Here is a 25,083-nt window from a genome sequence, read left to right as displayed (position 1 = left end):
GTTTTTAATATTCAAAGAGCATGTTTGCCAGTCTAATTGAAATGTTAAGGGCATAATCAATTTCAAGTCCTAGGCCATTTTTTGAAGCAAACAAAGTCCGTCAATCTTGAAGCCAAATGCAAGGTGCTGAAAGACATTTCACATATTTCTCCTTAGTCTTCTTATGGATGCTGTTAGTCATTCACTGAGGTTCTTAAAGGTCACTTATATGTGGTAGATGAAAATAGACCTGTGTCTGGTACCCTACATATACTAATGACAGTGGCAGTTGTAATTCTCATTATATAAAAGGAACCAGACTTTAAAAAAAGGTGAATCCCCTCAAGTTGTGTTCCATCTTATTGATTGTCATTCAAAATCTTTGAAATGTCCATCATAGTGACATTTCTTGACTTCTAGAATCTTTCACGTTTAACAAGCTACAATTTTTTTCAAACCATATATAAATCTTTCAAACCATACACACTGTATATATATCTTTATGTAATATTTTAGGATGTGCTGGCGGTGCTAGAAAACCATGGGAAGTTTGGATACGCTGTAAAGTAGCATAACTCGGACTCGGAGCGTAAAGTTTAGGTTTGCAGTGAGTTACAAACATCATGTAGATCAAGCCTTAAGTATTTTTTTCTTTAAGGACATGGCTTTTGAGCTTGGGTCTTTTAGTTTCTGTAAAATGCTAAATTTTAATTGATAAATTTAGATAGAATTTAATTTGACGCTCTTGGGGCTTTTTACTGGCCATAAAGGGTTCTGGAATGCATCAATTTATCAATCAAGTTTTGATGAAACCTCTAGAGAGTTGATTTATTTGATCCGACATCAGTGAATTGATTTGATGATTGATTTAAGATCTTCAGGCTTCCTGTTCAGTCAAATCTCACAGATTAACAACATTCCTGGTATGAGTAGGATGAGCAGTTGAACAAGATACCCCTAACCCCCCCCCCCCCCCCATTAGGAATATTTGTCCTGAATATTTGTAGAAAGCGTTTCCGAGAAAATAAACCTATTTACTTTACTTAAAGGGACTGCAAGAAAGAAATCTGTCAATTTTTCTCAAAAATTAGATATTGTGTAGGCGGTGTTAGAGCTACCTCCATGGTTTAAGTGTTCTGTGGGGCCCAATTTCATGAATGATGTAAGCATATATAAACTTGCTAAGCAGGGATAAATCTTGCTAAGCAGGGATAAATCTTGCTTTACTGTTTACCAGCCAAATACCATAAAGTATATATTGTTGCAACTGGTGCCCCCACTCATTTTTTTAATAGAAAAGTCATTTGTTAAAAGTTGTTAGTATTTTCTGTTGAACAGATTTATGATGAAAAAAATGTCAAAACCTAGTCAACACACTTGAATTGGCTGGGAATTAAAGAAATTCGTAGAAGCACTTCTTTAAAACCAGTAAGCATCTTAATTGACTCGAGTTGTTTTTAAAAATCTTATTACCCTTAGCTCAATTTCCGTTTTTGATCAAGTTTACCCCCCTTTTAAAGATGCTTCAGGACACCCTGTCAGTCAAGGCCTTATTGCCAAAACCCAATTTACTCCGATCTCCATAACTTGAACCTCCGTCACATTCCTAAACACCCCTCCATGAATAATGGGTGAAGCCAATTACTTGAGAGGGTCCCACTTGGCATTGGCTGAATCAATCTCATAGTGAGTTACCATTCCGCTGGAGAAACCACAATGAACAACCGGTAACCCAGCTTCCTACCAACCATCTCCCTGGGTAGTTAGTACAGCAATGCAGCAGGATACCAATCTTCCGTCATATTAAAGGGGAAGCTATGTCACTCTGTACTTGATGAAAACACAGAGGCACAAAAATTATTCATTCCTGTTTGCTTGGTTTTTGAAAGGGCAGAGACACTATTAAGGGTATTTTCTCCTTCGTAAATGAACCCGGATTGTAAATTTCTACTGGAGCATTTAAAGGGCACCTAGGCAATGACTAGGGGGCACGGATGCAATCACTTTTGTTGCCTCTTTGAAGTATCGAGCCTGCGCATTAATTTCATAGTATCTTAATAGTAATTTGGCCGATAAATCAGCACGTTGACTAGAGAACCAAACAATGAAACATCGCCTTTAAGGCTATTGTCTTCCTGTCTTTGTTTAGCTTTCAGAACTAGCAAATCCTGTCTCTTTTTAAAACACATTACCGATGTAAGTAAGGTGTGCGGTGACACCATGGAAAATGTCTTTGTGAATAGTGCTGATCAGCGTTTCAGAGATTATGTATTGTTCAGGAGAAGTTTTAGGTCTTGATTTTTCTGTCATCAGACTTCGATTATCACCAACTTCTAACGCCTCTGCTTTGAAAAGCATTTTATAAAAAAAATATATCAAAATGCCTAAGGGACTAGTTTTAGGTGAGCTTTAGATACGTAGGAATTGATGAGAGAATATACTTTACTGTACAAAAGCCTGGAGGGACAAAAGGAGAAAATTACACCCGAATCTGCGTCTAATCCCAAGCTCTGATATTTGAGAAATTAAAAACAACTATTGTACCTCAAGCATAAGAAGTAAAATCAGAATTTTTCAATTTGAGATTTTCGATTTGTGAGTACACATGTACTTTAAATTTAGAAAAACAGCCTGTCAGTCTTATTGTAGTGATGAAATCGGAATACATGTAAGTTATAAATTCCCATAATCGTCAGTGCCTTTAGTATGCTTACAGTAGAAATTTACAATTTCCTTATAGGGTGTCCTGTACCAATGAAAATGCCTTGGTGCCCTTGTCCTTCCAAAAACGAAGCATTCAGGCCTGAAAAATTAATCAAAATGTTTTATATTCCTCAGTGGAACATATTGAAGGATTACAATACTCTGTAAACAAACGACCCCCTTCCCACTTGGATCCTTGCCCCTTTCCACAACTCGCCTCACTGCCCCTCCCCACACCTGGATCACTGCCCCCACCCCCCCCCCATTTCCCCTTTCCCCCTCCCTACGTCTTGGTTGACTGCCAACGTTACTGTTTTTTCCTATTGTAAAAGCAATTATCTACACTTGAACAAAGTGCCTATCAAACCATGCGCTCATCCAGCCCAGCAGAAGCCAATTTGAGTCAGAATTTAATTTTACGGGATGAACGGAGTTGACTGACTGACACTATCATCAACTTATTAAAAATAGCTTGTACATCCGTTATCATTTAGCTGGAGCGACTGGGTGTACATGGACAGTAGATGACACTAGACTGGACTAGGAGTGAGTTTTGAATCATTAGAATTTTATGTAGGACGCTTGGACACTATTGGTAATTACTCAAAATAATTGATAGCATAAAAACTTACTTGGTACCGAGCAATGGAGAGCTGTTGGTTAACACATTGTGAGAAAGTAATGTAGTTTTTGAGAAAGAGATTATTTCTCACCTTTAATAAAATTCTTATAGTATGCATCTGATTTTGCTTAATTATGCCAGTTTTACACCATTATAGCAAAGTGATTAATGTTAATTTTGCATCGGAATGAAGATTATCATTTGGTTGTTGCTCTTTTTGCACCGATGTTTGTTTTCCCTCTGAAAAATCAACCTGCGGGTTACTTGTGTTAACAAATTTCTTTTAGTTAGAAGGACTTTTTTCCTGGGGGAGGGGGGGGGCGGGTGGTAAATGGTGAATGTTTATTGAAGAAACAAAGCATGACCACAGGGTGTCATCTTAGATTCTACTTAATGTCTAGTGTTTTGTTTCCAAGTATTAACCAAATGCCTTGAGGTGTGCCTCAGTGTTAGATTTTCTCATCGGAATATGAGTTTGTTTTTCTGCCTTCAGGCTTAGGTTTTCTTTTCCAAAAGATGGAAATATTATTATTATTTATAACAAACATTTAGTATAGTCTTTCCTGTGTTATCGGTGATTGTTTTATTATTAACATGAGAAAATAGAAATAGCTGTTGCAAACTGCTTTACACATCAAAAGGACCCATGGTATCATTAGAAAAAAATAGTTAATGGCCTAATGTTTCGAACCTAGCAAAGTCTGTCTCAAAGGCTCAATATTTCAACATGTATAGGCCTACATTTCTGTTTTTAAATTAAATATCATTATTTTTAGCGTTGAAAGGGGGTAATTTTTAATTCAACCACTATTTAAACACATAGCAGGTTCAATCTTTATGATGCATCTATAGCGCTTAGTAAATACACAACTATAAAATACACATTTTGTAATAGATAGTAAAATAACAATAACAAATTCTCTTTATCCAAAAACATCTTGATAGCATCTTGGTTAAGAGTCGGTTCTTAAATTGGAACAACTAGATCTCAGAAGGAAAGCATCAAACTACTTACATCTCATGTAGACATTAATAAAATATCATCACTTAACGGACATTCTTGGTTACCATAGCAACAAACCCGTAAGGCCTTTTGATGGTTGCATTTGTATAATGGCTCAACATCTCAGTATGGGAATGTCTTATGATTCAGTGGGTAATATCTTGTTGGACACTCTCCCAAGTTGTTAACTGTCAATTTGATATGATTGAGTAGTCACAATTGTTTTGATAATGTAGTAGTTGTGTTTAAGTCAGATGATGGTGAGGGTACGGGAAAGCCTGATGTTAGGGTGAGGGTACAGCGAAAGCTTTAGAGGGTACCAGAATTAGGTCAACTTGTGAATTGTGCAAGTGCGTCATAAAATCATCCAGTATGCCAGCATTTATTTTCTTATATGACATACGCTGAAAGAATGTCCCTTTTTTTCTTCAATAGAGATGTTTAGCCTTTCCTTTCCTCCGTCCACAAAGCAGATAATTATGTTTTTCAGAGTTTTTTCTTAGTGAAGGGAAGGTTTACGTTATACAATTTACTGTTTTATAATGTTTTAATATTTTTTATTCATTGGCGCTTGCGCTGTTTGGGTGCTGAATATAACAATTTAATCAAATACAAAATAATAATAATCACCTTTTAAAATTAATAGCAATAAAAACCTACTTTATTAGAACATGGAGGTAGAAATAGATTATATTTTTACCTCCATGGGTAGAAATACAGGGCAGCTTTTGATAGTATAAAGCATGTTGAGAATCATTTCACTTTGGAGCAATGCTATGGAAAAAGATATCCCCTAAATTTAAATATTCTCAGATTGTGTTTTCCAATTATGGATTATTCATCCGGCGTGGACAAATCCGCTAGGGATTTCCAGCCTCAAAAACGCTACCACCTTTTGAAATGAAATTTTCACAGGTTAGTTTGTACCTACATTATATAAAAAGAATCAAACAGTTCCACAAACCAGTGGTATAATGATCCATTTTAAGAGAAATAAGTTGAAATATGCTGGCAATGAATTCATCTTATACTCTATACAGCAAACTGCACCCTACAGTAGCTCTACCTTCCTTATAAACTTAATCTCTATCCATCCAAATATTTATTCAGCTCACTTAATCTTTCACAATTAGATTCTAAATATTGTTTGCCATCAATCATCATTTAAGTCCCTAACAGGATCTGGATTATCCCAATATAAAGATGAATGGTGGATTACGGGAGCTTAATCCTCAACTGTAAATATCTAATTCTAAGTTTGAGTGTTTTTATGGCAAATACAGGAGTTGTTTGCAGAGGGTTTTTTTTACAGTTAAAATGAAATGTTTGCTGACTGGGGATTGATGACCAATGTACTGTCTTCGTCAGGGCCAAATTTCATGGCTCTGCTTACCGTTCACAAAGAATCTTGCTTGAGGAAGAAGGGAATGCTGCGTTTACGTTAAGATTATTTTACGGGTTATCGCGGAATTTTGGCTTGTGTGTGCGTACTCCACGTTACTAGGCATTCTAAGCTAGCACAGAAATTCTGCGCTTGCATGGTGATCGTCAGCACAGGACACAAGCGACTGGGACTTGCACCCACACTCTGCTGATCAGTAACACCAGAGTTTGAGTCTGGTGCTCTTAACCGCTCGGTCAAGACATGCCATTAACCCTACAGTAGAACTAACAGGGGAACAGAATCATCTTAAGAAATGCAGGGAAAGCACTCATGCTGATTAAACTGTGTTTAGGAAGGGGTGTTATTAAAATCAGTTTTACACTCAATAAATATTTTGATAAGTACTTGAGGGTGAGGGGGGGTTCCTCAAGAAGTACTTCTTCAAACATTTCAACAACTGACTACCTTTTTACTTGAGATGTTGGTTTATTTACAAAACCTTCTCTTAAATGGTGGCAGTCATTGATTGTGCCACTCAGTTTCTGATTGGATCAATGAATCCTCTAAAGTGCACTGTTATGTTCTAAGTGGGCCAATCAACAACATTGTTATAAACTGACCTTCCTATTGTCCTGATATAACAATAGCTTTGATTGGATCAATAAACACCCTGCTGTGATTTGTGTACTTACTTAAATAGACCAATCCAAAACATTGTTATTGATTGTGGCTTGAAGGAATAGCAAAGCGGATAGTTTGAGAAGAAGCTTTTAATGGTTGATTGTAAATGAAGATGATTGAATACTAACCATGCCACTAGTTGATTGGCACACACCTGTTGTAAATGACATTGATTATTTTTAAATGTTGATGGCTTGGGTCAGCTTTAATCTTATTTTTTTTCATGGTTGTATCAACATTTTTTACTGGTCAGCTGTTAGGTTGTTCTTAATAAAAGTTATATCTTTTGTCTGTCAATTTAGTGGAAAACTTCAAACTATGCAAATCATTGCGTGTAACTAATATTTTACTTTGTTCCACGGCCAGAACATTCCTTGACTGGAATTTCATTTTTTTTATTTTTATTTTTTTTCAAAGCACCAAGTCCCAAGATTGAAAGGGGCACCAAGTACCAAGATTTGGGGCAATAGAGTCATTGACCCATTACTTCTTTTGAATTGTCCTGAATATTTATCCAATTCCTTTTGATTACTCTCATGGAGTGGTCATCAGGTTCCGTTGTCTTCTCTACTTACTAATTCTTGAGTTTATCAAATTATATGATGATTAGATTGAGAACTGGGTGAGAATGGTGGATGAGCTTAGCTATTAGAAATCAATGGAGTCAGTACATGTCAAGAATTCTAAGTCAAGCCATGGTTATACTTCCTGCGAATACGATACGAATTTTGACGTCACAAATTAGCATCGCATAATTCACATCAGTTGACTTGTGATCAACTCCTGTGAAACATTCGCTGCGAAGGCAGAGCTGTGATGTCATAATTCGCTTCGATTTGCATTCGCAGGAAGTATGCACCAGGCTTAAGTTTCAGGATGAAAAAGAATGATTGACACTACTTAATTCTGCACTTATAGCTCGTTGAATCACATGTTTTAAAGGACATCGTAAAAACAGAATTCTGCGGTAAGTACATGTAGTGCCAAGTATTCAGAAGATTGTAGGATGTAGTTGGCAATAAATATTAATAAGGCTGAGAGCTTAAATAATTTGTTTATTCTTTGGTAAAAAGTCTTAGCAAAAAACACTTCATGATAATTTTGTTAGTCAAAGATTTTAATGACAATACCCTTCGTGAGCCACCGTCCAAAGCCACCATTACTTATTAAGTACTTGTAAAGGAATTTTATTTGATAAAAAGTCATAGAACTATTTTCAGAAAGTGTAAGTCTGCAGAAGATTTTTGTTCCAAGAGTATGCATTAAAACGTGACATCTTAAAGTGATATTGATTCTATGTACAAACTCAAGGTTGGAAAGTTTCTTAATTTTATTTTTACAAATCTTCCTTTGTCCTTGGAGTCATTCTCTTCTATAGTAAATCATGCCAAGTGTAGAAAGAATCATCATTTCAGCATGATGAATCTTATAATTGGTTGTCTTAGTCTTAAGTTCTGTAAAGTTTCCCAAAATGTTGGAATATGAGTCTTGTAGTTGTACAGTCTTTAAAACTGTGGGGAAAAATGTCTGAGTTTTTGTGTATTTTTGAGATAATGGCTTAAAGCCATCGGACCCTTTCGGTACAGAAAAAAAAAAAAAGTTCACAGATTTACAAATAATTTACAGGGTTTACAGAAGGTAATGGTGAAAGACTTCTCTTGAAATATTAGTCCGTGAAATGCTTTACTTTTTGAGAAAACGGTAAAACAATATAAATTCTCTATAACGAGAATTACGGATTTGTTATAAACACATGTCATGACACGGCGAAACGCGCGAAAACAGGAGTGGGTTTTCCCGTTATTTTCTCCCGACTCCGATGTCCGATTGAGCCTAAATTTCCACAGGATTGTTATTTTATATATAAGTTGTGATACACGAAGTGTGGGACTTGGACAATACTGTTTACCGAAAGTGTATAATGGCTTTAATTGGAAACTGAAGACAACGCAGGTGAGGGTTTGTGGTAGCACCAAGTGAAAAAAACTCTCTTTTTGAATAGTGTTGGTTCTTAACCACCAGTTCATCTCAGAACCAACACTACTTAAAAGACAATTACACATGGTGCTACCGCAAACATCACCTAATCATACTCTCACCACACAAACTTTCAAATCCTTCTGCAGACAACATTAAAATTCGATCATGCTTTTAAAATATTGTGTTCATAAAAAATTGCCGTTAAAGTAAAGCTTTATAATTCTACAACCTTGGATGCTAGTACTGATGCTGAATCATGAATATTGTCTGATAAACAAACTACACCTTGTTTCATTCTTATAGGTTGGGTTTGAATAGACTTAATATCGGATCTATCAGACCTATCAAGGTCTACCCTCATTGTTGATTACAAAACTGAATTTTTGATGTCAATGGGTAAAGTTGGAATGAAATAATGGAGCAGACACAATTGGTTTAGGCCAAGTCAAAAATAAATCCAGTTGATCGCACCCTCCCTCATCCTTTTTGGAGGCTGCTACTTTTTTTTCACTTTTTTTTTCAAAAAGGCAAATATTCTGTGAATTTATTGTTAAACTTACTAATCTTTCAAGAACTATATAAAGTAAGTGGTGACTTTAAACTGAAAAAATTGGTGGCCTGTTTGGTTATGCTTGGCGGCCACCTTTGAAATAAATAAAAAATAGCAAATAAAAAGGCTCTCATCCTCTGCTTTTTTTTTAAAACCCTGGACAATCAACTGGTATTTATTTTGACTTGGCCTTAGTGTCCAGTGAGTGATGGACTCGGTAGACAATCAAGGCTATGGATAATTACAGCCAAAAGCTTTAGCCACTGGTCAATAGATGGACAGTATAAGGAAACTGTCTCAATTCTAAAAAAATATTCGAATAATATAATATGATTTAATGGTGATTTTGTTTAGTAAGGCCATGTACACAATGATAACACCTGCCCATAAATGGTGATATTAAAAGGCACTGGACACGTTTGGTAATTACTCAAATAAAAGCTTACTTGAACGAACAACAGAGAGCTATTGAAAAATACTGTGAGAAACGACTCCCTCTGAAGTCATTTAGTTTTTGAGAAAGAGGTTATTTCTCACCAGAATATTTGAATCTGAGAAAGACTTCAGTCCTGAATCCTTTTATAAGGCATTTGAAAGCACACTCATTGTGCAACAAGGGTGTGTTTTCTTTCATTATTCTCTTGCAATTTCGATGACGATGACCAATTGAGCTTAAATTTTGGCATGTTTGTTGTTTCATACAGCAAGGGTTATTTTATGCACATATTGATATACACCAAGTGAGCATACTGGGCTTTAAGTGGTTTAAACTGTCTGGAAACCCTGCTGAAAGGAAATAGAATGACATCATGGGTTGACATTCCATAAATGTAAAGTGCACAATCAGACCTGGTCTTATATCTCATCTATCTCTACTCTAGTTGTCATTGGTCTAAAACCGTTGGTTTAAAACCATGTTTTAACACTGATGAAACAACCAGTGTACTTCAATAGCTGCTTCAATACCTCAGCAATAGCCAGTGATACGTTTTATATTACTCACCCTCGTCGAGTTGGACCCAGAGTTTATTCACACCAACCGTTATCATCAAGTGGCCTGAGGGTCTAAGAGGGATTTCCGATTACTTCAGGTTTTTTCTCCCCGTTTTACTCACCCTGAAAGACGTCATTGTAGTACATGGGTTTTGTGATCATCTTGTTTAAAAGGCAAAGTACACTCTTTGTTTTGTTTTGTTTTTAATCTTTCGATTTATTTTAATTCTATATAAACGTAGATGTACTTAATAAAACCAACATCAGTCTTTGCATTTTTGAGAAGAAAGATAAAGCAAAACTCAGATTCACATTTTATGAGCATAGAAACTGTTATCTCTTTACTTAATTGCATTACCTTGAAGTGAATTGAATGCTTTATACTACAAAAGGTCTTTGTCTTATTTTTTCTGACGTGACGGTTATAAGTCCATGATGAATGGGTTGAATATCTGCTTTATACTTGCTGTTTAGTTGTATAATTATAGGACTGCCTGTATATTTCATTTTATTTGATTAAAGCGATTCCACAGAAGTTGTAAATTTAATGGCTTGGAATGGATTGTGTTGCATGCACTTGTGGACATTGTTCTGGTCATTGTTAGAACTAATTAACACTACTCAAGGGTGACTAGTGTTTTTTGTACAATAATAGCATTTCTATTGAAAGTGGTATTTCTAGCCTTTATGTGACTTTCAATGAGAATCAACTGTACCCATGACAACCATTGAGCTAAAGTGACACCCATGGGGCTCATGCTAAGCCCCCCCCCCCCCCCCGAAAAAAAAAACCACACACGCAACAAACAGGAAAACATTTTTAAAGAGACAAACAAAAAAGTGCAGATAATTTTTCCAGAAGAAATGGTCAGTTTAGTTTCGATTTTAGTTGATTAAATTTGGTGGCGGTCTTCAAAATCAATCACATGAAGAAGTTTTTACAAATAGTAACTATTGATAACGAATTGTAGTTCTGCTGGTATTCCAAAAACAAATTAATAAAAAAGAATTTTTGCAGTTATCGATGAACGAGTTGTCTTTGAGGAATATAGAAAAGTGAATTTCAGAATTAAATCTTTAAAAAGGCAAGGCCATTTTCATTGTGCAAAGGGCACTTCAGTTGGAAACTCTTAAAGTCAATGGGAAACTTTTGAAGGGGCACCAAGGTGCAACGGAGGTCATGGTCTCGGTCTATGTGATGCCAGGCCTGAGAGTGATTGATTTGAAGATGCTTTGTATCCACGGAAACTGTTTTGTCCAGTATTTTTTGCAAAGTAGAATATTTAGACTGAATATGTTTTGATCTGAAGCCCCCCCCCCCACCCCCAATTCAGGATCATGTTGGATTAGTGGTTTCTTTCCCTACCTTTGACGTCTGTGGACCTCGGTTCGGAATCCCACCTCAATCGAGAGCCTTGCGTGTGGATTGGGTTTTCAGTCCCTACCTGATTGCATGGGTTTCCCCCATTGGGGTTTGCCTCCCACATCAAAAACTCAGCTTTTTTTTTTTCAGCTTTTGGTGCTAACGCTGTCAAATGTGTTATCGAAATACATAAATAAATAGATACTGTAAATACATAAATAAATTCAGCCACTGACCAGCCACTCTTCCTCCACCAAGGACCAATTCCCCACTGACCACTACCCTCTCCTTGACCAACTAGCACCGCTGACCATCACCCATTCCTCACCTCTTCTCATTTTTCATCTTCAAAATCTTCTCACCCCCTTCTCATTTATTTAGCACCCTTCATCCCTGATGTGAGTGCCCTCCATCACTAACATTCCTATAACCACGTTCCTATATTAATGCTTCTTATAACAATGTTCTTTATAACCACGTTCTTATAACCGCATTATTTTTTTCACACTTTCCTGTCATTGATTTCTCTCCATAATCAAATTAACTTTGTTTTCTGAGACTCTCTTCAGCTTAGGAACAGAAGATAAAAACAACCTATTCAGTTTCTTAGCCAGAAAACAAATCAATATGAGGTGAAGATGGAGATTGAATCATGCAAATGGTTACCATGGCTACGCATCAATCATTGACAGGTTGAATGGCCCAATTAGAGTTCCTTGCTCTGTATTGTTGTGGTTGCTAAGGGTCTTATTGTTCACTTAGTAGTAGAGTTATGTTATCTTGTGGTTCAGCTTATAATGCTGTCGTACTTCTTGTTCTAGTTTTTAAAAACTCCCAAGTTCTTGATTTGGTTACCGAAAAATCAGAACTAAAATTAATTTACTGGCAACGGCATACATCAAGCCTTCTGTCTTCAGTTTCTTCCTTAAACATTCAGGCTTGATAACTTCCAGACTTTAATCTGATTTGAAACTTTCTTGGAGCTGCTTTGGTGAAAGAAGAGCTGTTTTTATCTTCTAATATATTTACGTTCTTGTTTGTTGATCTACTTCTCTTGTTATTGTGCTGAGGATACCTCTCCCCGAAGGTCCTTAAAATCTTGAACTCACAGGGTTAACTCAAGCCGCCCTTTCATCCTCCTAAAATTATACAGGCATGATATTCTTCCTACTAAAGTCTGATTTCTAATTTTGTTGCCATTGGAAAATTCTGAAATATTGTGATTAAACAGCCAGATATATATCTATTAAAGCCTATGTTGTGGTAGGTAAGCCCTTCTTCTGTTTAATCACTGGTCGTTCCACTCTTTTTCCATGAATCTAATATCATGCTTGATAGTTTCAGGCATTATGTTTGGAATAACTGTGACACTGTCATACCTGAATATTAAAAGACTTAGTTCTTGTGGTTGTAAAGCGCCTTGGCTTCTGTGTTTCCATGAGGAAATTTCCCATAATGCATCAGATACGAATAAGCATCATCCCTAGTGGGTTTGTACATGGTACGTTTGACAATTATAACGAGCAACCACACTGGACTGTTGCTCTTGTTCAATTAAGCAAAAATGGCACAACCGTTTCTTTCATTATACACAGGTGGTTGCCATAGTAATTGGCATATAGATTCTATTGTCCTCTCCCGGCATTGTTAAGTGGTGTGTGGAGATGCAAGCCTCGTTACTCAAGATGAAAAATGAAGCGGTAAATTTTCAGGAAAAGTTAGTTACGCGTAGTTTGCGGTAAATAGGCCGTGTAGGTTCAATATTGATCTAGTAATATTCAAGGCGTAAACAAAAACACGAATAACACTTAGTTTTTGTCAAAGGAAATTTCTTTTTGCCTCACTATCACCTCATTATTATGTTTATTGATTAATTTGCAAGTTGATTAATTCTTTTCTTTTTGGCAGTTTGTGGTAGTTTCTTCCTTTATTAAACTGTGTAATATTGTAGAACACAGTTAGACAATAGATTTAGCTCCTATTGTTTACTTTCTATGGGTGTGACAGTGTGAACATGATATAAAAGGGAACCTTCTTTTGTGGATATCTAATTAATAAGAAAATGTCAAAGTAACAGTTAAGGAGGGAAATTAAATTACTGTTCTCCACGAAGAAACTACCTGGAGACATTTTCTAGTTAATATCAGACGGTTTTAAATAGCAGTTCGTCATTGGTGTCCTTCGCTGGTTCAACAAAATATAACAACCTGTTGTAGCGTAATGTCTTAATAATAATGCCTCATTAGTTGAATTTTTAAAACATGAGTTGATAGCACCAAATAGTGTTTGAATGTTTCATCACAACTGAAATGAAAGCAATTCCCTGGAATTTGACTGCATTTCTTTTCAAAGCCGGGGCGTTACAACATTCTTTGGCTGTTTTGTTCATTTGGATGACTGATTTTCAACAAAAAATACATTACTGTGGTACAACAATGAGACTCATTTGATTAAAAGGGTAATATCTTTCTTACTTACTCCAAGCATTAATGACCATAAAACTTACTTGATAAAAAGCACTGCTGCTGTTGATGTTTTTAGAACATTTTGAGAAACAATCCCTTTTAAGGGATGTGGTTTTAGAGAAAGGGATTTACAAGAATTCAATCTGAGAACATTTCTTACATAAAATGTTTCTCAGTTTGTGTATTCCAATCACAGATTATTCGTACTTCAATGGACATAATCACTTGAGATTTTCAACAACATCTCAAAAACGCTACCATCTTTTGAAATGAAATTTTCACACACCTTAGTTTTAGTATATATTCAACAATTTATTAAACAGGATTGAAACAATTAAACTGTTCTAAAAACCAAAGGTATACATTTCCTTTAGTAGATTGTTTTCATCAGGCCTTGAATTAACCCACAGCAATTGCCGCGGTGCCCTGTGCTTTTGTTGTAGTGCCCTTTGGAATGTTCAAATACACATTTATATTTTCCTCATTGAAGTGTCCCTTACCACTGTGTAATTGCTCTGTCCTTTAAGAGCAAAGTTCAAGGCCTGGTGTTCCATTGTATTTTGCTAACGTGGTCGTTATTGGTCGCATGGTCTTATCGTACCATCATCATTCTGTATAACGGCCAGTTATCATGTATTCATCATTAATTTTCAACTTGATGTTTACTAAGACCAAACTATCGTCGATGTTTGCAAACATGATGTTGACGTTGGGTCGCTAAGTGCAGTGGAGGATCACCTACAATTAAAACGGTTTTGTAAAAAAAATAAACTGTAGGAGTGGGATTTTTTTAGGCTTAGTGTTTTTCAACACGGACACTACTCAAAAGAGATGTTCACGTGGTGTAACCACAAACCTCTCTTAGATACCTCCACCATGCAAAGAATCAAATATCATGTAAAAATTTATGAACGAAAAGCAACAGAGTAGTAGAAAAATTATTTATAAATTATGCAATACATTTTTTAAAGAAATGTTGACTATTTCACTTCATAGAAGTTGGGGTTGTTTGGTTTGTTGAGAATCTACGTTCTTATTTGTATTTGTTTGTTTTTCTTTTAATCGTAGCATAATGTTATTTTCTTAGCTCAAAATGTTCCTTCAATGATGTACTTTGTTTCTCGGGCCAACAACATCGAAAGGCTTTTAAATAAACTACTCTACGAGGATAAAAAACACTTGGTAAACAAACGAAGGCAGAGTATCAGTCAAACTTACTTGAAGCTAGGAGACTTTCCACTAGGTTACCAGTGAATGATGTAGTCACGATGCACTGGACAATTTCACATGTGGATGGATTTCACAATTTGAAACAAATTACTGGTAAAAGCTTCGGAGAAGGACAACGTGTTTCTTGATGCAATCTCCGATAGTACTTGATGGAAGTTTGCCTTGAGAAAGTCTAGAAGAGTAATTTGTTCTCACCTAGAGATGTTTTGCTTAGAAGATGTCTTTGAAGGAAGAGGAGTAGCTAAAAGCTTCACGAGGATCAACCATGTGAAAGAAATCTCTTTTGAAGAAAACGTTGATTCTGAGAAGAATTGTGATCAAACTGAGTCTTGATGTTCCAGATCATCTCATCTTCGTTCTTCTCAGAACCATCTTCTCCCTAAAAGGAGCCAGGCAAGATTCTGAACGATTGCCTCCATGCCCCCTGCTCATTGCCTCGGTGCCCTTAAAATGCTCCAGTAGGCGTGCCCTTTACCAAGGAGAAAATGCATTGGTGCCCTTGCCCTTTCAGAAACGAAGTGTACAGACACTTTTCAAAGTTTCATGTTTTAGTTAAGGCCAGGGGTGCGTTTTTGGTCGTAACCAATAGCAGACCTGGAATTAATGTACACGCAGACCACGGAGGCCATGGTGCCCCTTTAAGTATTGGAGTAAATTTCAAATCATGACGTATTGTGAACAAAAATGAAGAGAAATTGTCACAAGAATACTTTGATTCTTAAGAAGACACTCATTCATAAGATTCCTATTGGTATTGAAGGCCTTTACCTAATACGTTTTTTTTTGGAAACTTTTCTTAATTTCGGGCATTTGCCTCTACCTTTTTTCTTTTTTTTCAACTCTTTGTGAATGTGTTTTTGTATGTGTTTTTAATCCCGAAAAATAGTAATAATAATTCTGATGTTCATAACAAACAGCTACAAATCGTGTAACATTACTATTACTATCATTTTATGGAAGAATGTCTTAAAAGATTGCAGTAAACAGCGCCTGAATCTAGTATCTACTCCTAGATTCGACAGACTTAAAGTCGCTCCTCTGCGGACAACCCTTCTGAGACTCCAAATTGTCTCTGTTTGTAGCTTCTTGGGCAGCCAGAAATCCTAATAAACAAAGACATCATGCTTGGAAACAGCAATTTAGAAGATGGAGTTTTCTAAGACTTTAAATTTGAGGGAAATCCTGGATAAGTAAGGTTGTGAAAGTACTTGACCCTTATTTTGATGGCTTCATTGGTCTCTGAGTCTAAATCCAAGACAGAGGGATTTGTTTGTCCAGCCAGAGCAGAGATTGGTGTAATTCCGTGTAATTCCTTGTGTCTGGGTAATCTTGGAGACAATTGGAGCAGGTTGAAAAGAAAGAGAACTCTGTCAAACTTCCTGTAGCAAAGTACAAGATTCAAAACTATAGTCGGATTATATATTTTGTTTACTTATAAATTCAAATAATATAGTTATTGATATATTTGTTCATTATTTATTATTATAATTTTTTTTATTTTTATTTTTTTTTCTTGATGTGGAGTTATATTACTCCGTTTATTTATTTACTTTTAATTACTTTTTGTTTATCATTAAATTTTGTTAGTTTAAAAACACAATATTGAGAATAACAAACTGGCTATTTTGATAAATAAAAATAAATAAAAGGCATTTGTAAATGCGCCAAATTAATCATAAGAGATGTTTAAGGTGCCAAGAAGCAGAGATAATGTAAACAAAACAACACCTCTAGTTGAACAGAGTCCTTATTTTTCAAGTGAACTTGAAAGAATTGTTTACTGAAAGTCCTACCTGTATTGTTCAAAAAAATGTCATTCAAAAGATTAAACGATTGGGGAGAGTTATTTTAAGAGTCCTTTCCACAAATCTACTTGAAGAGATTTTTACATTGTGTACATTCATGGAGGAATATACATTGAAAGAATTGTATATTAACAGTCCTTTCGTTTAATTGGTCAAAAATAACATTGGACTGCGTTGATTGGCTGTATTACTCACAGTGACTTATTCCTAATACTCCAGGCTTAATTAATCCTTTAATCCTTCCCCTTTGTCAGACACACTTCATGACTCAGACATCCCTAGTTACCTTGATCCCTTAGTTTAACTTTTCACACTTTTCCAAGGTAATCCCTTTTTCTAATCATACCCAATGAGCCTTGACCCTAGGATGCCCTTCGATCGATTCTACAACTTCATTGTTGAGGCATTTGTCAAAGCAGTTCAGTGACCAACAGTTAAGACCAGATTCTGTTAGAACTCAAAAGATCGACTGGAAGTAGGTCGAGCTGCAATTTGCATGTTTTTGTTCGCACTTGGCAGGGCCTGAACATGTACACCCAGTATGTGGTTTGAATGGTGTGTCGTAGATGTGGGTGTGACTTCGTTCTTGTAGCTCTCTCAGTTTTGGTCTGCTATTGTCGCCCGGCATTTTTGTCTGGTGGGTTTGTAAAGAAGGCGTAGACCATAAATTGAGCTGTTAAATACCGTTGTATCATGGTTCTTACATGTAGTTCAGAGAGTTGTGGTGAGTTTTTATTATCATTTCATGAAGTGTTTTTATCTTCAACTTGTTTTTGCTAATCATTGTGTAGTGTTAGCCACAGGGGTGTCTGGTTGTCTTTTGGACACCATGTTTTATCTGTCATTTACATATGTACCAGTAACTGTATTCGGACACCCAGTTTTTTAAGTTTCCAGCAAATGTGTACACCTTTTCACAAAATCCTGCCTAAAACCTTGATGTTATCGTTATAATAAAACAGTCTTCGCTCTAGTTTGATGTCTAAAGTTACTTCGTTGTATCATCTGTGATTGTAGTGCTGATTTTGATGTTGCACAGTCAAATTGAATTTATGAAATTTACATAAAATTTGTGGTGATATATTTTTGATAATTATTTTATTCTATATAAAACAACATTACCCAGTGTTGTTTAAAAAAAAAAGAACATATATATAAAAATTGTTTTATTGATTTATTCAGTTAAATATTTGTGTGTTCATTCTTTATATATTTTGTATAGTGGCCTATATGTTTTATTGAAGTCTATTTTATTTGATTTATTTACTTGTTTATGATGTTTATTTTATTGTTTATACATATAAATTTCTTTCCTTTATAACATTTTTAGGAGGTTAGTGAATGTGTGAGGGTAGAATCAGCATCAGGTAGCTAGTCCGTGACATGGCTACCATTTTTTATGTTACAGACTGTTACTCTTTTTTTCTGTTGAAAAACTTTGCAGTTCACTGCATTTTCATTTCTTTATAACTTTGTATAACTTTTTTATTGATTAAATGCCTGTTGATTATTTCTTAGGAGGGGTGAATGGGGGTAGCAAGATGGGTCGAATGGGGGTAGCAAGATGGGTTGAATGGGGGTAGCAAGATGGGTCGAATGGGGGTAGCAAGATGGGTCGAATGGGGGTAGCCAGATGGGTCAAATGGGGGTAGCAAGATGGGTCGAATGGGGGTAGCAAGATGGGTCGAGTGGGGGTAGCAAGATGGGTCGAATGGGGGTAGCAAGATGGGTCGAATGGGGGTAGCAAGATGGGTCGAATGGGGGTAGCAAGATGGGTCGAATGGGGGTAGCAAGATGGGTCGAATGGGGGTAGCAAGATGGGTCGAATGGGGGTAGCAAGATGGGTCGAATGGGGGTAGCAAGATGGGTCGAATGGGGGTAGCAAGATGGGTCGAATGGGGGTAGCCAGATGGGTCAAATGGGGGTAGCCAGATGGGTCGAATGGGGGTAGCAAGATGGGTCGAATGGGGGTAGCAAGATGGGTCGAATGGGGGTAGCAAGATGGGTCGAATGGGGGTAGCAAGATGGGTCGAGTGGGGGTAGCAAGATGGGTCGAATGGGGGTAGCAAGATGGGTCGAATGGGGGTAGCAAGATGGGTCGAATGGGGGTAGCAAGATGGGTCGAATGGGGGTAGCAAGATGGGTCGAATGGGGGTAGCAAGATGGGTCGAATGGGGGTAGCAAGATGGGTCGAATGGGGGTAGCAAGATGGGTCGAATGGGGGTAGCAACAGTGTGAGTGTGAGCTAGAGCTTAACATGGCTATCTACATGGCACGCACTGGTACTCTTTTTCAGTTGACTTGTTGCGAATCGCTGCATTTTCATTTAAAAAGCAAATCTTTTCTAGCATTAGCATAACGGGGATAATTTTTCAATTGCGTAGTAGCCATGAAATACCTTAGACTAGTGGGATTTAAACTGCTTAAGTGCAAAGCCGCGATGTCACTATGATGTAACTGTGGAAATTTCTTTGTTTTCATTATTTATTTTTTTCTTGTGAAGTCCAGATTTTTGCAATATGTGGAGTAGTGTATCCCTTGATGGATCCTAAATATTTACCTTGATGCGTATTGCAATTTCATATTCAGTGGTGTGTGATATCGTCTTGACTTTGTGCACAGGATGTGTGATCAGCAGAAGGATACATTTATAGAGTAAAGACCCGGTCACACAGGCCTCTATAATGAAAACGAGAATGCAAACAATTATGCCCTGGATTGGTTGATTGAACGTGAGTGTATTCTGCGTGGAGCAATTCAACCAATAAAATGCTGCCTCTTTGCATCTTTGCATCGTTATCGTTTTCGTTATTGCTGCAATGTGACTTGACCTTAACTGGTCCCTTAGATTCTGCTTTGATCTTGTAACATGTCTTCTGGAAAGGTTACCTTAGAAGAGATTTGTGTCTGAAGTGATGATTCTTTGGGATAGAGGTTGATTGGGAATGAGGATGGGGACCTGTCTTAACAACTGGTTCTTATTTGCTGTGATGTCATTTAGCCTTCGAGAAAGACTTTGCTAGGATCGAAACGTCAAGCCACTGATGATTATTTGGGATAGAGGTTGATTGGGTATGAGGATGAGGGACCGTCATCCCGACTCTGTTTCTTGTTTGAATTGATGTCAGGAAACTTGATGTGACAGAAGGAAAGTCAGTCTGGAAATCACTGGATAACCTTAGTGCAGTTTTAATTACTAAGCGTGGGTCGTTGAAATAGTCGTCTAATGTGCCTGGTACCCCGTGGAGTTCACCGGTACCCTTGGGATATATTTTATACGAGTCATCGTACATTGCACAAACTGTGCTGAAAGTAGGTCAGACAGGGTGAATAGATATAGAAATAAAGACGTGTATAAATGATAGGATGTATAATGATTGATGTATCACTGTAGTTTATTCAAACCAGGTTTGTTCCCGGCTGTACCTCGCGTTTTTATTTGCCAAGTTTTTTTTTTTTTGGGGGGGGGGGGGAGTTCATTTTCAATTATCGAATTTGATGTTTTGAAGGGCACCAAGGCAAAGAGTGCCTCCGTAGCCGTTGTTTTATTTCAGACCTGCAGTGAGACCGTTTTTTATTTCTTTATTTTTTTATTTTTTTTATTTGTGATTTTAGTGACAAGGTTCAGCCATTCTTTTTATTTGTGATGAATATTCATGAAAGGACCAAGACAGAAGTTTAAACCAATCAGAGTAAACTAGTTTAGTTCATGAAATTTTCACAGCTTTGCCGTGCAATTTTTGTAAAATGTGTTCTAAGACAAAAAATAAAGTTTAAAAGGAAATGTAAATTGTTGCTTTGTATTGAGGTAGTTTTGTTCTTGTTATGAAAATGAAATCTGAATTATTCAGTCCTTTATGTTGTAAATAATTTAAGAAGCTTTCAAAATAGTATCAAGTTTGAAGGCTCGATGCTTTATGGAAAGATTGGTTTGTCATGAAGAGTTCTTTTCTCATTAATGGATCGTCTAATCACACTGGCTAATTCCAGTCAGATTAATTATTCATCATTATATTCAAGGTTTTATAGTCATTTATTGGAAGCAATGAAGCATGCTCATTTAGTCCACATAAATGCATGATTCATGATGGTATATCTAGCATTAATAAATGCTGGGGTAACCATGGCAACGGTTTTAAAGAAAAACAAACTCTGAGTTTGGTTGAATACAAACCTTAGCTGACTCCTTTTTGGTCTGGGTCTGGGTTTGGTCTGAGCATGAATTCAGGACAATAAATGACCACTTAACACTGACCATTAAATGGACCCTGCTCCCAGTCCAGATGAACAATGTTGATCCTTTGGATCTCAAGTTTAGATTGCATTTATAATTTGTTATTCCAAGTATGTTGCCTCTGTTCATTCTAGGTTAGAGACTATTGCCAGGGTTACGTTTTTAGAAATCAAATAACATTTTCTTCAGAAGCAAATCTGTCACTGGTGTAATATTGGTGACTGGTGACCGATACATTAAATAAATCATCAATTCAGAAATGTTGTGATGTGAAAAGTCTGTAAACCACTACAATTCTAACACCCAGGATAAATATAACAGGGTTTTGTTTAAGTGTGAGACCTTTTCCATTACAATCACATAGTATCATATAACGGTTAACAAAATGCTGTGGCCAATATGCAGCCAATCAAACCACAAATACTGCCCCTTTCTCTTTTTGATAAGGGCACTGCGTTCTTTTAAAGGCATTACACAACACACTGGACCATCAGTTTTATGTCCCATTCAAAGGATGCAGCAATCATGCATGAGTGTCTTGAAACAAGTGTCATGACCAGGACTCGAACCCACTCTCTGCTGAACAGAAACATAAGAGATTGAGTCTGGTCTTATCCACCTGGCCACAACACATATTTTTAGTTTTGATTGTTTTCATAATCAAACTTCTAGATATTAAAGATGTTTTTTTCCTTTTCTTGTTGTTTTCTTGTACAGGTAGCGAGCACCAGAATGGTACAATAACTGCTCTGGCAACAAGTAGTGACGTACTACAGAAACCAATGTCAACACAACAATCCCCCTCACCGATGCAACCACCAGTACCTCAAAACTCATGCTGTCTAGTATGTGGAGATAAATCATCAGGTTTTCATTATGGTGTGTTAGCTTGTGAAGGGTGTAAGGTGAGTCTAAGGGCAGGTCCGAAAAGACAGCTATACGGCTTCGGCTACGGCTATATTTACGTGTCATTGTGCGTTGAAGTATAGAATGTCTTTAGCAACAACCTTAGCAGCAGCCATAGCTGTAGCCGCCAATAATATTATACAACAAAATTCTGAAGAAAACATTCTGAAGAAAACATTCTAAAGAAAACATTCTAAAGACCATGCAATTCAGCGTGCTGCAGCAAAACACCAACAAATTTGGTTCCAGAATGCCCCCAAAGCTCTGAAAAATCCTGTGGAGAACCCTCTTTATGGTACTTTTTAAGTCTTAGGATTAGTTTAAGATATCAAATGTGAATTGTGGGTTATTTTTGAAAAACTTTATTTCAGAGGACAGTCGGAGCACACTGATTGAAACGTCAAGCAAAAAAATCAGCTCTTCTCAGAGCCACCACTACTCACAAAAGATATTTCTTACGTGTTGTCACAGCAAACCTTTTTACTTAACTGTATAATTTCTATCTTAATTTCAGGGCTTTTTTAGAAGGAGCAGCAAGCGCGACAAAGAATACACATGTCGCCATGGCAATGGGCATTGTACAATTGGGAGAATGAATAGGAATCGCTGTCAACATTGCCGCTTCAAGAAATGTCTGGCTGTTGGAATGTCGAGAGAAGGTAACTGTAAGAGTAAGCCCTTTTATTTTCTCCCTGTTTTTTGGTTGTTTTTGTCCTTCATTTTTTTGTGGTGTTGAACCATTTTTGTCCAGTCTCGTTATCAACTGGCCAATTTCATAAAGCTTGTAAGCAGATATTTTGTGTTTTTTTATGGAGTGACCCTTAGCACAGTTTCTATTTCATTAACACAAAGTCACGAGACACGCTAACTTGCCGATAGACTTGTGGTTAAGTCGTTAATGTTGTGATAGCGTAATACACTCAGTAGCTAGCTCTTAGCGGTTAAAGACTGCCCTCGCGAGATCACTGCTCTCGCGTGAGATTGCTAGCTCACCGACTGCTCTTTAAATGAGACCATAGTCATGAGAGCAGTACTCGCACAGGGGCCAGTAGTTCTGCGAGAACACTGCCAGTAGTGTTGTGAGAATTTTTGAGAGAGTCGTAGCGCTATCATCGCGACAAACATTTAATGACTTGTCACAAGTTTAATTTGCCAGTGGTTCTGGTAGGCAGATGAATGATGTCAATGATGCCAAATCTTCTTGACCATTCCTATGAAATACACTTAAAGCACGAAAGTTTGCTTAGCAGTAAACAGCTTTAAGAAACTGGGCCGGGATCAAATATTCATATAGTTAGCATAGTTATGTTTCATATGTATCATTTGTGTTTTACATACACCCTGTATTTCAAATATGATCATCATTTATTTCACGGAGCTTATCTGACCATCTTAATTCTTGTAGGTGGTTTTTAAGATCTACTTATTTCTGCCAATAAACATTGACCATAATTGGCTGATTCCGTTTCATCATTGTCTATTATATCCAAACTTCATGGATACTCAATGTTTTTTTAAAGCAAAATTCATTTGCTTTGTCATACCAGTCAAAGTTTTTTTGCACAACCGTAAAGATTTTTTCTTCTTCTAATTTCCCCTAGCTGTTCGATATGGTCGAGTCCCACAGAGGACAAAGGTCAAAGGTTCTGGTGCCACATCCAATCGGAAGAAGAGTACAGACTCCGAGTACGGAGCCAGCGACGGCGACGACATTCCACATTTGCCTCAACCACCGATCAACGGACAGACTTATGATCTATCAACGATTCCGCCTAGTGGAGATTCGTTAAGACTCAAACAAGCCGAGATGTATGATTTAGTTAGTACAGTGTCTTACGCATTCCGTATGACATGTATGTACACACAGAACAACACACCTTACCTCAGAGATTTCACTTTCACTCAGGTAAGAAAACATAGAAGGAGGGGGGGTTTAAGAAGCAGGCGTGCAACTTTACAGCTGATCAGCTGATTTCCTCTTTTTCTGTTCAAAACAGTGCCATAAAAAACTGAAAAACACTGGGCAGAAGTTAAGTGTGATTGGCCTTTTCCTCTTCATTTTGCAATTGGAAAGTTGCATGTCTTTGCAACAACGTTAGATTTTCTTTTAGAATTGAATCAAATAAATTAAAAGGGAAACTGACTGGCTTTACTTAAAATAATTTGGGGTTGAATACAGACAAATTGACTTGAGCGGGATTTGGACATGAACTCTGGCTTATCGTACTGGCACTATACCAACTAAGCGAGCCCTAAGTTGGCTAGATAGCTTACTTTGGGGAGCGCTAAGTTGGCTAGATAGCTTACTTGGGAGCTAGCCCTATGGCTAGATAGCTTACTTGGGGGAGCGCCAGTATGTTCATTCTGTTCAAATCCCACTCTAGTAAATTTTAATTCTTCAACCCCACATCATTGTTGATATTGTCGATGAAAAGTATTATTGCTATGTTTTTAAAGATCTGAGATAATTTTGTGTACTATTTGTAGGATTTTTTAACTGAGATTTGCATTTCTTTGATTTTATTTCACATTCTTATTTGAACTATTTTCTTGTATTTTCCTATATAGTTCTTTATCAGCTTTGATTTCGACATTATTACCTTTCTTATGTTTTCATTTTATATTATCTTTATATCTGTTTATCACATTGCATTTCATGTTGTTTTGTTTGCTGTTGAAATTTGTCAAATTGTTTCCTTCAAAATCTCCTTGGAATTTGACGGCATAGTTTTTATTATGCTGCTTTCCAGGTTGTATCGTAAACTTGGGTTAAACAGCCGTTACAGGTTTATAGGCTTCTGACTGACTGGCACCTTGAAGAAAGTTATTAACCAATGTGCATTTTAGTCCAGAGGTTCAAGTCCTGCTCTAGCAAATGTTTCATTTTTCAACCACAAATTACATTTTTGGGATATTTCTGATAATGTTATTGACAATCCACTTTTATTTGTTGTTGATTGATTTTTATTTGTGATTGTTTATGAAATATGAATTGTTCTGAACCAGTTCCTTCCTTGTTCTGATTATTTTTTTATTGATGATGTTAGGCTTCATTGATATCCAAACAGGAAATATTGTCAAGCTGATCTAATTGGCTTTGACACAATGACTTTATTTCCTTGTAACAATGTTCTATTTAGTAAGATATATAATGTCTTTATTTTGTAACTGTCTGTTTTATATTA

At 36.7% G+C, this 25,083-nt stretch overlaps 1 protein-coding gene across 4 annotated transcripts in view; it reads left to right on the top strand.

The window, feature by feature from the left end:
- The window catches only part of LOC139953755 (ecdysone-induced protein 78C-like), a 41,585-nt gene that overhangs the window by 7,021 nt on the left and 9,481 nt on the right, over positions 1-25,083 (top strand). Inside the window, exons 1-4 of one of the 4 annotated variants that reach the window (XM_071953307.1) lie at positions 17,350-17,482; positions 21,710-21,897; positions 22,413-22,557; positions 23,500-23,804. In XM_071953307.1, the coding sequence (XP_071809408.1) occupies positions 17,452-17,482; positions 21,710-21,897; positions 22,413-22,557; positions 23,500-23,804 (669 nt within the window). In that variant the 5' untranslated portion in view covers positions 17,350-17,451. Of the gene's footprint in view, positions 1-17,349; positions 17,483-21,709; positions 21,898-22,412; positions 22,570-23,499; positions 23,805-25,083 lie in introns of those variants that run through there. The other 3 variants (XM_071953306.1, XM_071953304.1, XM_071953305.1) reach the window with 3 other exon arrangements.

The sequence above is a fragment of the Asterias amurensis genome, chromosome 22 (genome assembly GCF_032118995.1).
Source record: "Asterias amurensis chromosome 22, ASM3211899v1".
Lineage (NCBI taxonomy): Eukaryota > Metazoa > Echinodermata > Asteroidea > Forcipulatida > Asteriidae > Asterias > Asterias amurensis.
This window is presented reverse-complemented; position numbering and strand designations above follow the sequence as displayed.